Source organism: Oryx dammah, unplaced genomic scaffold, assembly GCF_014754425.2.
Source record: "Oryx dammah isolate SB20612 unplaced genomic scaffold, SCBI_Odam_1.1 HiC_scaffold_29, whole genome shotgun sequence".
Classification (NCBI taxonomy): domain Eukaryota; kingdom Metazoa; phylum Chordata; class Mammalia; order Artiodactyla; family Bovidae; genus Oryx; species Oryx dammah.
In genome coordinates, this window is record NW_024070213.1 from 10,298,426 (window position 1) to 10,314,016 (window position 15,591).

Consider the following 15,591-nt stretch of genomic DNA (forward strand, 5'->3'; position numbering starts at 1 on the left):
CTTTTCTCCTTTGCTTTTCGCCTCTCTTCTCATAGCTATTTGTAAGGCCTCCCCAGACAGCGATTTTGCTTTTTTGCATTTCTTTTCCAAGGGGATGGTCTTGATCCCTGTCTCCTGTACAAAGTCACGAATCTCAGTCCATAGTTCATCAGGCACTCTATCTATCAGATCCAGGCCCTTAAATCTATTTCTCACTTCCACTGTATAATCATAAGGGATTTGATTTAGGTCATACCTGAATGGTCTAGCGGTTTTCCCTACTTTCTTCAACAGCTGGGTATTGTTTTTGCTTTGGCTCCATCCCTTCATTCTTTGTGGAGTTATTTCTCCACTGATCTCCAGTAGCATATTGGGCACCTAATGACCTGGGGAGTTCCTCTTTTGGTATCCTATCATTTTGTCTTTGCATATTTCTCCACTGATCTCCAGAAGCATATCGGGCACCTACTGACCTGGGGAGTTCCTCTCTTGGTATCCTATCATTTTGTCTTTGCATATTTCTCCACTGATCTCCAGTAGCATATCGGGCACCTACTGACCTGGGGAGTTCCTCTCTTGGTATCCTATCATTTTGTCTGTTTATTGTTATGTGTAGTGTAGTCGCTCAGTCGTGTCCGACTCTTTGTGACCCCACAGACTGTAGCCTACCAGGCTTCTCTGTCCATGGATTTTCCAGGCAATAGTACCAGAGTGGATTGCCATTTCCTGAACAATCATGTGCGTAGTGTGGCAGGAGTGTGGATAATCCTGTCACACAAGCTAGTCTGCCAGCAAAGAGGTTTGACCTGAGACACCCTTGTCACACCCAGGAATTTTTATTGACTGGAGCTGCAAGTTTACTCCTTCTCCGAGAGAACCGGTGGGGAACAGCCCCCCATAAAGTCAGAGGTGTAGGTGAGAGCATGAAACAGTAAAGAAGGTAGACTCTGGTTTTGAGGGTAGATGCTTGGGAACAGGGGGTTTCCTGAGGCTCGATCCCGCCTTTGCATATGCTGAAGCCTCCTTCCGCATGACCTTTGCCATGGGCAGAGTTCCTCACGCTGGCTCCCGGCAGAATACAATTTCATAGTCCCAAGTTCTGCTCTAAAACTCAGCTGGTTAGGCTAACTGGGTACACATCCAAACCCACATCCCATTCTTCCAATCCCAAATAACAAGTGGTTCTTGCAACACACAAAGGATTGGGCTATGCACTTCAACAAAGCTGACTTAAGATTTAGAAGTAACAGCAACCTCTAGATGTTTAGGGATCCTGTTTAAATTAAAAGATTTCTGACAATGCAAACATCTTAGGAGACCAGATGGCTTGAAGACCAGACCCACTAGTAGATGAAGAGAATTGTGCTTTAGACAACAAGTACACCTTGATTCTTCAAAGAGAGGCTGGAGAGATAAAGATTATTTTGGAGGTTATTACATGGAAAAAGTTGAGGAATGAGTAATAAAGTTAATTCAGGGTACACTCGGCAGAAGTGAGGTATAAACACCCAGAAGTCACTTATATTCTCTGGAGGCAGGTTTCCAGTAGGCTCTTTATTAAAGAGAGCAGTGTGATGGAAAGAGAGGATTTTCTATGTTCAAATCCCAGTCCTCCAACTTTTTAGTCTCATACCCCTGGTTGATTCATATGACATTTCAAGACTACAGTTTCCTATTCTGCTAAGTCAATATAATAAATCTACCTGCTAAGGCTCTTATGAAGGAGAACTAAATGGCATAATATATATTAAGCACTTGGTAAATGGTACCCATTCAATGTTTCTTTCTAGATACAAATGAAGTTGGCATATGCCCTTCTCCTGCATGGGGCAGAGGAGAAGAAGAAGAAACATTTTTCTCCATATGTTACAATGGTAAACTTTATAGTGGTGTTCTGAGAACACTGCAAAATCTGAAAGTGCTTTTCAACTGTCAGAAAAAGATTACATTTTCACTGCGCTGAATAACAAGGAACAACTTTTGCCAGGACAGTCTTCCTCTCAAGAGAGCTGGGCATCCGTGAACAAGTCCGTTCTCTCTCTGGTTTCAGCCCCTCGTCTATGAAGTAGCGGTGGTCCTCTTTGCTCACTTTGCAGAAGTGCATGTGGGATTCAGGGTTGTGAAAATTCTTACAAAGCAGGGTACCTGGGAGAGGTTGCTAAGCTCACCGTTAGCCGTTTGCGGAACACTTCCTTGTTTCCGGCTCTGACTTCTCCCACCCGAAGTGAGCCTCTCAGAGCATACTCAGTCTGATTCTGTGTCCGGGACTTAGCACAGAGAATTTGCTGGCTCAGTGATTGCCTCTCGGACTCAAATGTTGATCACTCTCGTGTAATGATGTTGAGTTACAGTGTTAGTCGCTCAGTCGTGTCTGACTCTTCGCGACCCTATGGACTGGAACCCGCCAGACTCATCTGTCCATGGGGTTTTCCAAGCAAGAATATTGGAGTAGGTTGCCATTTCCCTCTCCAGGGGATCTTCCCGATCCAGGGATCGAACCCGGGTCTCCTACATAGCAGGCATATTCTTTAACGTCTGAGCCGCAGGAAAGTCCTTGAATTACAGAATTCGTTTCTTTGTAAATTAGTGATCAACGCCAGGGTTACGTAGAGAACGAACGGAATTTATCGCCTTTAAAAGCTATTACTACACGGTTCGTGTTGCTAGCCCCACATTTTAACGTATTATCGTTTCCTACTTAACACTGTGTATTTGTAGGAAGTTCTTTTTTTTTTTTTTTTTTCTTACTTTCATTGATTTAAACATTTTCTTCCTCTCCTTTTCCCCGGCGTCTTCACTTTTCTTTGTGATTGGCTGCAAATCATCTTAAGGTGATTGGCTAGGGCATCTGCCCGTTATCTTTTCTTTGATCCGATGGGAGAAATAAGGGGAAAAAGATGTCTTAAACTCAGCTATTTTATTGGCTCCGGTAAGGACGTACGGCGAGGGGAATTGGGCAGCTCAAATTTGTGATTGGTTCTTATACCCATCAGTCACACTGCCGGAAACCAAGTCTATTGCGGCTGGAAGGGTTTTCATTGGTCCGGAACGGCCCCGCTCTCTCGCCCGCCCCTCCCCGAGCCCGCCCCCCCCACCCGGTTGCCGTGGTTGCAGGCCCGGCCCGCCAGCTCGTCCGCTGACAGCGAGCCTTTAGGGTGGAGGGAAGCGGGTCCGTTGGTCCGCCGGGCACGAGGCTCCTCCGGCGGCCAAGCCCGCGCGGAGCCGTTGCCATGGCAGCCGCCGCCGGGGGCCCGGACGAAGAGTCGCGCTCGGGCCGCTCGAGCTCCGACGGCGAGTGCGCGGTGGCGCCCGAGCCCCTGACGGGTCCCGAGGGCCTCTTCTCCTTCGCCGACTTTGGGTCTGCGCTGGGCGGCGGCGCGGGCCTCCCGGGCCGGGCGTCCGGCGGGGCCCAGTCCCCGCTGCGCTACCTGCACGTCCTGTGGCAGCAGGACACGGAGCCCCGCGATGAGCTGCGCTGTAAGATCCCCGCGAGCAGGCTGAGGCGCGCCGCCAGGCCCCACCGCCGGCTCGGGCCCACTGGCAAGGAGGTGCACGGTGAGGAGCGCGGCGGGAGGCGGGGCTGGCCCTCGGCTGATCTCCCCAGCCCGCTCAGGATGGAGTCCTCCTCCGACATCTGTGCTACGGACCTGGAGTGACCCCTGAGTCCCCTTCCAGTAGGAATAGTAGTCGTATGACTGCTAAGGATCATGAGTGTAAAAAAAAGAAACAAATAGTCTTCCTGCTCAGAAACAGTCCCGGAGGCTTTTCACATTGGTTAGTTCCTGAGTAGAAACGGATTCCTAGCCCCAGGTGTAGATAATACATGGGGTAGTGGAGAATATTTTGGTATCAGAGCCAAGTCGTACCAGCTTCTTTAAATGCACAGACCTGGGTTGGACTTTTCTAGCTCATGGTGGCCTTAGGCAAACTAAAGACCCTTTCAGTTGTAGTTTTCTTATCTGTAAAATGGGAATGGTATGCTTTAAGGAATGTTGACAAGAGTTAGGTAAAGTAGGGAATGTATAGTCAATATTTGGCCTTCAACGTATGCCAGACACTTTTGGGTGACAATGTGGTCATTTCCTTTTCAAGATTTATTTATTTATTTTTGGCTCTGCTGGGCCGTCTTTGCTGAGCGCAGGCTTTCTCTAGTTATGGTGAGTGGGGGCTGTTGCGCTGCCGGTGCGCAGGCTTCTCGTCGCGGTGGCCTCTCTTGTTGCAGAGCACGGGCTCTAGGTACACAGGCTTCAGTAGCTGCAGCTTCTGGGCTCTAGAACTCAGGTTCAATAGTTGTGGCGCATGAGCTTAGTTGCTCAGAGGCATGTGGGATCTTCCTGGACCAGGGATCAAACCCGTGTCCCTTGTATCGGCAGGCAGATTCTTAACCATTAGACCACCAGGGAAGCCTTGTGACGGTTTTTGATCCTCATAATAACTCATCAAGATCAGATACCCGTTCCCACTTTACTGAAGATAAAACTGAGGCTTGGAGAAATTGTCTTGCTCTAAGTCACATCAGTAGAAATTGGTTGTGCTGGTATTAGAACTCCTGCTCTGATACTTCTTCCATATTGTCTTTTACATTTTATGGATGCCATGGAAACCAACACCCTGAAAGACTTAAGAATGGGGACTTTTAGATTCCCTCTAGGACCTACTCATATCTTAGTGGTGTTATGAGAATTGAGAATTTGAAAGTGCTATATGAATGTAAGGAATCATTATATATCTGAATTGTAGTTTTTGTCCATTTCTCTAATGATAAAAGTATTGCTTTCTATTAGCCTCTAATATAGAGGTAGTGTCATTGTGGAGAAAAAAGTTTCTGTGTGGGAATTATCAAATTTAAATATGCCATTTAGGAGTGGCCTGTTTTGAAGAAGAATATAAGATTATATGTGTAATCAGCTCACAAAGAGCTTTGTGTAAATAATCTCATTTGATTTTTGCAGCAACTCAGGACTATCAGGACAGAGCTCAACCTTGTTTGTACTTAATAGATCTGAAGCCCAGGGCCTTAACTAACTTGTTCAAGGTCACCAAGTGGCAGAGCCAAGATCTGGCTGCAAAGGCCTTGGAGGATTTGCTACAAAATGTGACTTTTGCATGAGCTGTGTCACATTTCAGGTTTCTCCTACTTGTATTCTGGCACCTCTCTTTCCTTTTAGATGCTTTTTTTTTTTTTTTTTTTTCCATTTGGCAGTGCTGTGCAACACGCGGGATCTTAGTTCCCCAATCAGGGATCAAACTCGTGACCCCAGCAGTGGAAGTGCCTGGGTCCTTAACCACTGGACTGCCAAGAAGTTCCCAGGAAGCCATTACTTTCTGCTTCACCATGGCCATTGCTGGGGGGTTTTTTGTTTGTTTTTTTAACTGGCACTCTTATTCTCTTCACAGTTCTGAAAAGGCTGAGGGACTCAGCCAATGCCAACGATGTGGAAACAGGTGAGTGTGCAGAGTGAGTCCGCTCCATGGTTTGGTTAGGGAAGGAAAAGTCCACGTAACCAGTACCTGGGAAGACAGGTAGCCAGCTCAGCCCTGGGACCACTGTATCTATTGTATAACTGCTGTCGTCTTACAGATGACAAGTCTGGTTCAGATGCTTACTCTTCCCACGCTTGCCTGCCACCCTGTCCTTCCTGATGTCAGAGTGTTTATTCCCCCGTGAGCCCCCTCATGGCGGGAGCTTTTGTATCCCTGACACCCAGCTGCAGAGTAGGAGTTTTTGGGAACTTCTGGCTAAAAGGAATGAATCGTCAACTTGAACCGCCAGGAGAGCCGCCATCTGCATAGAGCCCTTCAGCTGCTCCCCTGAGGCTTGGTGGTAGTGGGGTTCGTGGTTCTCAAACTTAAGTTGACAGAACATCTGAAAGGCAGGGGTGGGGCTCCTAGCAGGACACAGCTCTGTTTTTTTGTTGTTGTTGTTGCTCTTCATCCTTTACTAGCTGACAGGGCAGTAGCAGCATCAAAGGTACAAGACAAGTTATAGGAAAAAAAAAGATTTAATTTTATCCACTGACTTAATTCATTCTGTGAATCAGGGAAAAGTGGTATATTGGTTTTCTGTAACTGCTGTAACAAATTACCACAGATATACTTGTGTGAAACAGCACCAGTTTGTCATCATACAACTGTAAAGGTCAGAAGTCCAGCTTAGGTCTCATCAGGCTGAAATCAGAGTGTCAGTGGGACTGTATTTCTTGCCGGAAGCTCCAGGAAGAATCTGTTTCCCTGCCTTTCCCAGCTCCTGAGGCTGCCCACGTTCCTTGGCTCATAGTCCTCTCCCTTCATCTTCAGAGTCAGCGATAGTAGACTGAGTCTGCACACTGGTTCTACCAATGGGAAAAGGTTCTCTGATGTTAAAGACTCATGTGTTAGATTGGGCCTGCAAACTCCAGGATAATCTAGCTGCTGCTGAGTCGCTTCAGTCGTGTCCGACTCTGTGCGACCCCATAGACGGCAGCCCACCAGGCTCCTCCATCCATGGGATTTTCCAGGCAAGAGTACTAGAGTAGGGTGCCGTTGACTTCTCCAATAATTTAGCTAGAGGTCGCTAACCTTAATCCTGTCTGCGAGGTCCCTTTTGCCATGTAAGGTAGCCTATCCATAAATTCTGGCTATTTAGCCATAGGCATCTCTGGGTGTTGTGATTCTGCCTATCTCACATGGCCATTATTCTATTTGGAGAGTGCGATGCTGTGGTCAACAGATAAAATGTAAGTGTGGATAAAGGGCCATGGAGAGGAGGTTGTTCCCCTCAGGGAGCTGGGCCTTGAGTGGGTCCCTTATCCCTGGCAGATGATAGTGAGCAGGCCTAGAAACTGGAGGGCTTTTCAGCTTTCTCCAATTTCATCTCTTCCATGAACTTTAATATTGTGGAATATTTGGGTAGTAACCTATATGGCTTTTCAAGGAAAAATGGTATATTCTCTTTTTAATACCTCTAGTGTGTGGCCTTGGCACCCCACTCCAGTACTCCTGCCTGGAAAATCCCATGGATGGAGGAGCCTGGTGGGCTTCGGTCCATGGGGTCGCTAAGAGTCGGATACGACTGAGCGTCTTCACTTTCCCTTTTCACTTTCCTGCATTAGAGAACGAAATGGCGACCCACTCCAGTGTTCTTGCCTGGAGAATCCCAGGGACGGGGGAGCCTGATGGGCTGCCGTCTATGGGGTCGCACAGAGTCGGACACGACTGAAGCGACTTAGCAGCAGCAGCAGCAGTGTGTGGCCAGAGAATATTTTAATTATATTTCCCTTCCACAGAAAGTCTAGTTTACCTTTTTTTAATAGGTTTACTTTCTCTCTCTTTTAAATCGAAGTATGGTTGATGTACAATATAAGTTACAAGTTTACAGTATAGTGATTCACAAGTTTTATAGGTTATACTTCATTTATAGTTGTTACAAAATATTGGCTATATTCCCCCTGTTGTATAATATATCCTTGTAGCTTGTTTTATACCTAATAGTTTGCCCCTAATACTTACTTCCCCACCACTATGTTGCCTCCCCTCTTCCCAGTGGTAACCACTGGTTGGTTCTCTATGCCTGTGAGTTTATGTCTAGCTTATCTTTTCTTTTTCACAACACTAAAAGATGTTTATCAGCTTTCACAATCATTAGCCAGTGTCTAGCTTATGTTGAATCAACTGTCCACATGGTGGTTTCATTATTTTGGTGGAAATGCTGTAATTTTCCATTCAGAGTCTGTGACACACCCATCTTCAAATCTAAGTAGCTCGTGGCTGTTAGATTTACCAGGCTCTTGCAGGACTCTGATAGCGAAACTGGCTGTAGTTTAGCTTTTTCACTCCTTTTTACTGTATGGTTAGCATTCTGTTTTCTTGCCTCATGTTTGTTAGGTCTTTTGGTGTAGGTTAGCAATTATAGTGGATGTAACATTTCTACCCTCCTATGGTTAAATTGTAAGTACCTTTCTATGAATTCACAATCATTTGAAAGATTATTATTATTTTTTTGGCTGCACCAGGTCTTAGTTGCAGGATGGGGATCTTTAGCTGCAGGATCTCTTAGTTGTGGCGTGTTAACTCTTGGTTGCAGCATGTGAAATCTAGTTCCCTGACCAGGGAGCGAACCTGGGCACCCTCTGTCGGGAGCTCAGAGTCTTAGCCACTGAACTGCCAGGGAAGTCCCACTGAAAAGATTTTAAATGTGAAAATGATATATGCATTTAAAATGTTTTAAAAATTAGAAAAATATACAAGAAAAACATTTTTAATGTCAGCAAAGGAGCTAATCTTTGTTAATATTTTAGTGAATATCCTTCCTGTCCTTTTTCCTGTGCAGAGGAATTTTCTTGAGTTTGTAGACTGTGCTGTATACACAGTTTTATAGCCTGCTTAATGCTTTATGTATCATAAACATTTCCCATAGTCTTCATAACCATTTGTTTTTTTTTCAAAACAGAAGTGTCATTTTTCCTATTTATAGAATAAATACATAGCTGTACAATTTTTGTAAAGGTTGTAAAAAGCAGAAATTACCTTGTAATTCCATTCCCCAGCTAAAACCACAGTTTGTAATGGATGCACACGATGCCTTCAAAGGGACAAAGCAAGAGTTATTCAGTTAGTTACATATTTGCACACTGGTTTTTCACTATTAAGATAATTTCCTAGGAATGAGGTTTCTACATCAAAGGATACGTGTATCTTGATGGCTTCTGATAGTTATTGCTAAAGTGCTTTCCAAAAAGACTGTTAGCTGTACAGATCACAAAAATAGAACCATTTACTTTATCTCGGGGATGCTGGCTCTCTTTTGGTGACTGCGCTGATGAACACCGAGGTGACCTGAAGCTCTTCCTTCTTCTCCACTCTTATAAACCTTTCCCATTCATTCATTCCCAAACCATTCATTCATTTATGCAGTCAGTTGGCAACATTTGTGGAACAGGTCAAGTCATATCTCCGTCCAGTATATTAAAAAACAAAATAAAAACCTACAGTATAGCTGGAGAAGAAGAGTATAAAGTGACACCATTTCTAAAAACAAACAAAAAACCCAAAGAAAGGGAAGTCATGTGTTTAGTGGGAGAGAGAAAAGTCCTTGAGCAGGAGAAACCTGGGTTCCTATCCCAGCCCTCCTGTCGGCTTGAGTTGGAGTCTGTCTCCTAGTCTGTAGCATGGACATGGTACCATGCTGAGTGTTTGATGGCAGTCAGGCACCTGGTGCCTGGCTGGCGCTTGGTGTACAGGCAGTTGCTCTGAAAGAGCTCAGCATGTTATTGTGAGAGTAGCAGGATGACAAAAGCACTACAGAGATGTGGGGGTCAGAGGGGCTCATTCACCTTAAGGAGACGGGAGAGATTCATGGAGCAGGAGATTATCTGGGCTTCGCCTGGAAGGACTCAGGTTCTTGAGAGGTTCGCTGGGGGATTGCTAGGGTATTTTACTGCTTGCTCTAAAATGATGTTTGGCAGCAATTTCTACATTTCAGTTTGGACATGGGCACGCAATACATAATGCCTCACATTTTTTAATGGCTCCAGACTTTTCAGAAAAGGACTGTCATATCCATTATTCTCATCATGGCAGCTCTAGAAGTTGACTGGGCAGAAATTACTCCCATTTGCTGGTGAATGGGGGCCCAAATCTCAGCCTTCCTGCTCCCAGCCCAGCTTTCCCCACTGCTGCACGCTGTTGGCAATGAACTCCTTTCCTTTTTGCTCAGCTCAGTCTGGGACTTGGACTGCATGGCAGAGCCCAGGCTCTGTCCACTCTAAAGGGCTGCCTCCTGGGAGCTAAGTCAGCGTCAGCCCACAGATGTGTCCCAGTTGGATGGATGTGTAGCCAGACTCAGGTAGAGGGGCAGGACCAAAATCAGTACTGGGGATTTCCATGACTCCAGAATTCCTGACCCTGAGGGCCGAGATCCTTCTGTGATGCACTGTCCCAACACACGTACTTGAGCACCCAGCACCCGTGGTGCTCAGTTGTGCCCTCAGGAGAACAAGTCCTCGAGGGGGCTGCATCCTGGAGGGACTAGCTCTCCCACACAATATGGATGCCTTGCTGGAAGGGGCCCTACGCACCCTTGCCCACCCCGAGGGCTGCAGCTTGGCTAAGCCGCCACTCTCCCTGCTTGCTCCCTCTGTCTTGGCGGTGCCAGTGCAGCAGCTCCTGGAGGATGGTGCGGACCCCTGTGCAGCTGACGACAAGGGCCGCACCGCCCTGCACTTTGCCTCCTGCAATGGCAACGACCAGATTGGTGAGTCCTGGGGAGGTAGGGGAGGGGGGCTGGGCGAGTATTCTCCCCCCAGAGGCACTGGGGAACAGCACACGGAGGGTCGGGGGCTGCTGGAGCTGAGGAAGGCTGGACCCTCCCATGCCTCTGGCCTGTGGAACTGGCACTGCCAGGCTAAGGTGGGGCTCACCTGGGGAAAGAACGAGATTGACCCCAAGGTTGGACCGGACCTTCCAGACATTCAGGCAACATTTACTCAGTGCTAAGGGCAGCAGTGGGACAGCCCGCCCCCAAACCCAATTTTTTTTTTTCCCCAGAAAGTCTTTTTAGGATGTGGTATAACTGGCAAACAGTGAAGTCTCTATGTACATACACTGCTGTGTCCACCTCCTGGATCAAAATATAGAATCTTTTCAGTGCCTGGCATTCTATCTCATGCCCCTTAAGAACCTTCACTAGCAGCCACAGCTGTTGGAAGAACTTTCTTTAACCCTAAAATCTCAGTCCCATAATACCTGCACGGGCTCAGGGACCCTTCCAGAAGCCTTAGTTCACAGTGCCCAGCGTCCTGCACACAGGCCTCTCGAGTGGGCAAGGGAGTGAAGCTGCACAGGGCAGTGTACTGGCTTTCAGTGTTCCGTAGAGGGGTGGAGGCCAGGATGCTGTCAGTAGACGCCCCCAGCGGCTCCTCTGGGGCTTTCCTGTTTCCAGTGCAGCTGCTTCTGGACCACGGAGCCGACCCCAACCAGCGAGATGGGCTGGGGAACACGCCACTGCACCTGGGTGAGTGCCTGGCAAGCTGCCAAGACAGGCTCCTTTGATGGAGAGCCCAGGGTCCTGCAGGCCCCCAGCAGGCTCTCCTGTCCCCTGGGGAGAGCCTGAGTCCCCAGGGCCACACTCCCCCCTTGGGCTGTGTCCATGGCTGACCCCATCCACTATTGGTCAGCTGTGCCCCAAGCAGGGCTGATTTCACAACCTGAACTGGCTCAGCAGCTCTGCCAGGGGAGGTTCCCGCCCTGTGGCCAGCTCTCACCATGGCTTGTGGCGAGGCAGGTCCCACCTCCCAGCCTCAGTTTCCCCAGCTGTGTAGGGAGGGAGTTGGGTTTGATCGCTGAATCTCCCCAGTTGCTGCCTCAGTGAGGCCTCTTGGGCATGATCTGGCACCGGAACCCTGAGAGACACAGTCCTGCTCCCTCCCGTGGGCACCCAGGGCCAAGCCCCCTGCGGTCCTGAGCTCTCAGTCCCTGTTCTCCTTCCTCAGCGGCCTGCACCAACCACGCCCCTGTCATCACCACGCTGCTGCGAGGAGGTAAGTGCTCCCCTCCCCATCCTTCCTCCTCCTCCCCCTGCTCAGCATGCTCACCGCTGCCTGTCCCCCCAGGGGCCCGGGTAGACGCCCTGGACCGAGCAGGCCGCACACCCCTGCACCTGGCTAAGTCCAAGCTCAACATCCTGCAGGAAGGCCACTCCCAGTGCCTGGATGCTGTGCGGCTGGAGGTGAAGCAGGTGAGTGCCCCACTCAGCTAAGCCTGCAGCACTGAGCAGATGAATTCATTCATGGTTTATGTGGACCCCAGCTGACACCTGGTCCAGCGCACCCCTGGGCAGCAGCCTCAGGCTGCTCTGTGCCTGCGGGCACAGCCTCAGCCTGCCCTCTGGTTTCAGATCATCCAGATGCTGAGGGAGTACCTGGAGCGCCTAGGGCGGCACGAGCAGCGGGAGCGGCTAGATGACCTCTGCACCCGCCTCCAGATGACGAGCACCCGCGAGCAGGTGAGCGCGGCTGCGGTCCAAACCCCAGCCTGGCAGGAGCCTCAGGGCGAGCCGGTCCCCGCTCTGAGGCTGGAGAGAGAGGCATGGCTGCTGGTTGCCGTCCTCTGTGGGCCTCAAAGCCTCTGTCCACCTCCTTGGAAGCAACCTGAGTCCTCTCTGGGGCAGCGAGGATTCACCCTTGGACAGCTGCTCCATAGTCCAGGGTGAAGCCCTCACAGGCCCTGGGAGAAGAGACAGTGCCTGTCTCTGCACCTGTGGTGCTGTGGGGGGAGACCTGGGGCACCCCATCACAGAGGCTTGGTTTCCTCCCACAGGTGGACGAAGTGACCGACCTGCTGGCCAGCTTCACCTCCCTCAGCTTGCAGATGCAGAACATGGAGAAGAGGTAGCGAGAGCCGCTCCCCGCCGTCCCGCCTGCTGCCCGCCCCGCCCTGCCCGCTGCCCTCTCGCTACAAAGAAAAGGCCTGGCACCTGGGACCCCGTCTGCAGAGGCCTCATCCCAGCTGCTGGGAGGCAGAGGCGTTCTCTCACTGACCTCAGCGCCACTCCCAGCCGCAGTCTCTGTCGTGTCCATGGGCCGAGACCACAGCCCCCAGCTTCTTCTTTTGGCTCCCGCAGCAGCACAGCCGCACCTCTGCCCTGGCTGACTTGACACGCGCTCTCCTCACAGGCCTCGCTCATCCCACAGCCTCCATGGTGCCCTCAGCAGGCCCCAGACCCTCCTCTGAGTCCCCTCCTGGCCGTGGGCTTGTTGCAGGCACCCTCTGGCCTAGGGGGCTTCTTGGCTGGCCCTGCACCTCTCACCAGCACTTAGATCAGGCTTGTCACCAGATTTGCAGGGGGACATGGCAGCTACTTTCTTTGGTTTGGAAGGGGCCAGGGGGTTGGTGAAGCCTAGACCTTAGAAATACAAGGTTAGGGAGGACCTAGCTGAACCCAAAGCAGAAAATCCCTGGCCCTTTTTTCCCCAATCACTGAAACACCAGGAGGGTGTAACCTTTCTGCAGCCTAGTTGTAGTAGGTGAGGAGAGGCCCTCAAGATGGCCACGTTCTAGTCCCAGGAACCAGTGAACACCATCTTATATGATGAAAGGGACTTTCAGATGTCATTAAGCTAAGGTCTTTAGACAGGGCAATTATCCTGGATTATCCAGGCAAGCCTGATATAATCACATGGATCCTTATTAGAAGGAAGCAGGAGCTCAGAGAGGAAGTAGGGGACAGGGTGACCAAATCAAGAAATGAGTAACGCGAGGCAGGGGTCACAAGGCAAGGAATGAAGCGGCCTCCAGTAGCTGGAAAAGACAAGGAGGGCTTCCCTGGTCTGCCAGTGGTTAAGAATCCACCTGCCAAAGCAAGGGACACAGGTTTGATCCCTGGTCTGGGAAAATCCCACATGCCTCCAGGCAACTAAGCCTCTGTGCCGCCACTACTGAAGCCCGAGCACAGCAGTGAAGACCCAGTGCAGCCAAAAAATAAATTAAAAAATAATAATAATAATAAGGCAAGGAAATGGATTCTTCCTTCATAACTTCCAGAAAGAACCAACCTGCTGACACCTTGATTTTAGCTCAGAGACAGGTTTCAAATTCTGACTGCCAGAACTGTAAGAGAATAAATTTGTGTTTTAAGCTACTAGATTTGTGGTAATTTGTTGCAGTAGTGAAGGGAAACTAATACTCTAGTGAAGGCTCAAAAACACACAACCTGGCAACTTCTACCCTGGCAGAAGCCTACATTCCCCTTGGGGCTCAGAGATGCAAAAGGCAGCGCCCCCTCCTGGCAGGGATCTGCCACAGCGAGGAAGCCTGAAGGGAAGGCTTGCGAGACCCAGCTGTCTCCCAGAAACATGTGACTACGGAGTTAAGATAGGCTTTTCCCAAATTATCAGTCCTGGTTCTGCTCTGGCTCTGCCCCACTTCCCCTCTCGCCAGACTTGAGTCCTGGCTGCTTTTCAGGAGGAGGGGAGTTTGTCTCCCAAATCCCAGCTTGATCAGATCTGAATTGAACTCATGGGACCTAGCTGTTCCCAGACCCTAAAGAAGAAAGGACGTCTGGGGAGGCAGGGGGTGAGATTCAGGCCGGGGGCTGCCTCCTGGGCCCTGGGAGAAGGGAAGCTGCAAGCCCCATCGGGTTGCCAGGGTTGGGGAGAGAGGAGGGCAGAGGATGCAGTGTTATCCTGCATGCCACAGCCGAATGAATAAACATTTAAAAAAAGAGCAAACACGCACGTGGGCCCTGAGTGGGCTGGGCTGGGCAGGGCGAGATGGAGAACCCGACAGGTTGCCCACACAGGAGTCAGCTCTCTCACTAGCTGCTCCAGGAATTAACCACGTTTGTGGGGGAAGCAGTGGGGAGCGCGGTGGTGGCAGGAAGGAAAAAATCCACGTCTGTTGATTTCACCTTCTGGGTAGGGTCCTTTTCTCTACACCTCCCATTTCATTCACGTTGGAAATACCTGTCGGGCACTTGCTTTACAACTCACCAGGGTTCCAGGTGGGAGCACAGCAAGGGAAGAAAACACAAAATCCCTGCCACGCAGATGGTGGTGATGCTTGGAAAAGGGTATTCACGGGTTCTCACAGCCATCCTGTGAGATAGCTGGCCTTCCTGCTGCTTTGGATGGGTAAGAAAAGGCAGGTTTGCCAGAGTGACCCAATGGGGCAGCTGGGCTGGAACCTGGACTCATCCCCAAAGCTCATGCTTCCACCACGCCTGAAGTCCGAGTCTTCTCAGAAGCAGTTTACAACATTTGTTGAGCTCCTGCTACATGCCAGCAGGCCCGTTATACAAGCCCTTTGATTTAGTGTTTGCAGTCAAAGGGTAGCCAGCGCCCTTGCTCACCATATTATAGATGCACAAGATTGAGGCTCAGAGAGAGAGTAACTTGCTTGAGGTCAGATAGCAGCACATGATCCAGCCCAGCCCAGGAATCTCTGCCAAGATTCCCAAAGTGCCAATCCCCCCAGTGTTCGTAAGACACAGTAGACACCCATGGACCTTATTGAGTAAGTCTCTCTCCCCATGTGGGGAGGGGCGGGCCCTTTCCTCGCTGAGCACGTGGTGCAGTGTGCCTGGTGTGTGAGGCCTGCACCTAGCCACCAAGGGAAAGAGAGGACAGGGTGGACTCATGGGACTGAGCTGGGTCTGGAGTGGTCTTTGCCCATCTTTGGTGGCTGCCCATACTATTATAGGCCTTCTGAAGTGGTCAGAGAGCTGGGAGCAGCATGAGCCAGGCCTGGCAGACGGACAGACACAAGCTGACTGTGGGACCAGGAGATGGCATGGGAAATGTGGGGCCCAGGAGTGCGAGGGGCTGGCCAGAGAGGGAGGTGAGACCAGGCCGCAGAGATCCTGCACAGAGGTCAGAAGATTTGCCCTGGCAACAGAAAGCAGGTGAGGCAGACTCACCGCCACCCTCAAGGTCATATGCGTCCTTACCCAGAGCAATCACCATGAGCTCCGGGAAAAAGACCCCCTCCCACCAGATCCCCAAACTGCTTCAGAGGCTGAGCCCAAGCCAGGGTCAGGAGGACAGGACGCTGGACTGATACATACCTGGGTAATCCAACAAAGTCCCCATCTCCCCCCAGCTATGGGGAATGAGAGCCCAAAGCCCCTGATGCTGACTC

General features: G+C 50.1%; 1 protein-coding gene across 2 annotated transcripts; it reads left to right on the forward strand.

Moving 5' to 3' along the window:
* Positions 1-3,100: 3,100 nt before the first annotated feature.
* On the forward strand, positions 3,101-13,597 carry ANKRD54 (ankyrin repeat domain 54). Of its 2 annotated transcripts, none has more exons than XM_040233344.1 (8): positions 3,101-3,534; positions 5,377-5,424; positions 10,112-10,210; positions 10,898-10,969; positions 11,448-11,495; positions 11,568-11,692; positions 11,852-11,959; positions 12,274-13,597. In XM_040233344.1, exons 1-8 carry the CDS (start codon positions 3,210-3,212, stop codon positions 12,346-12,348), a joined length of 900 nt encoding a protein of 299 aa, XP_040089278.1. In that variant the 5' UTR covers positions 3,101-3,209; the 3' UTR covers positions 12,349-13,597. The 2 variants fall into 2 exon arrangements, with proteins under 2 accessions (XP_040089278.1, XP_040089279.1); XM_040233345.1 differs by having other exon boundaries at positions 3,273-3,534; positions 10,117-10,210.
* The last annotated feature ends 1,994 nt before the right edge of the window (positions 13,598-15,591 follow it).

Bases quoted from the DNA above. Each gene is read 5' to 3' on its own strand.
- ANKRD54 (XM_040233344.1), top strand. From the start codon at position 3,210: ATGGCAGCCGCCGCCGGGGGCCCGGACGAAGAGTCGCGCTCGGGCCGC. The intron at 10,211-10,897 runs GTGAGTCCTGGG...TCCTGTTTCCAG, and splicing joins CAATGGCAACGACCAGATTG to TGCAGCTGCTTCTGGACCAC. The intron at 10,970-11,447 runs GTGAGTGCCTGG...CTCCTTCCTCAG, and splicing joins GAACACGCCACTGCACCTGG to CGGCCTGCACCAACCACGCC.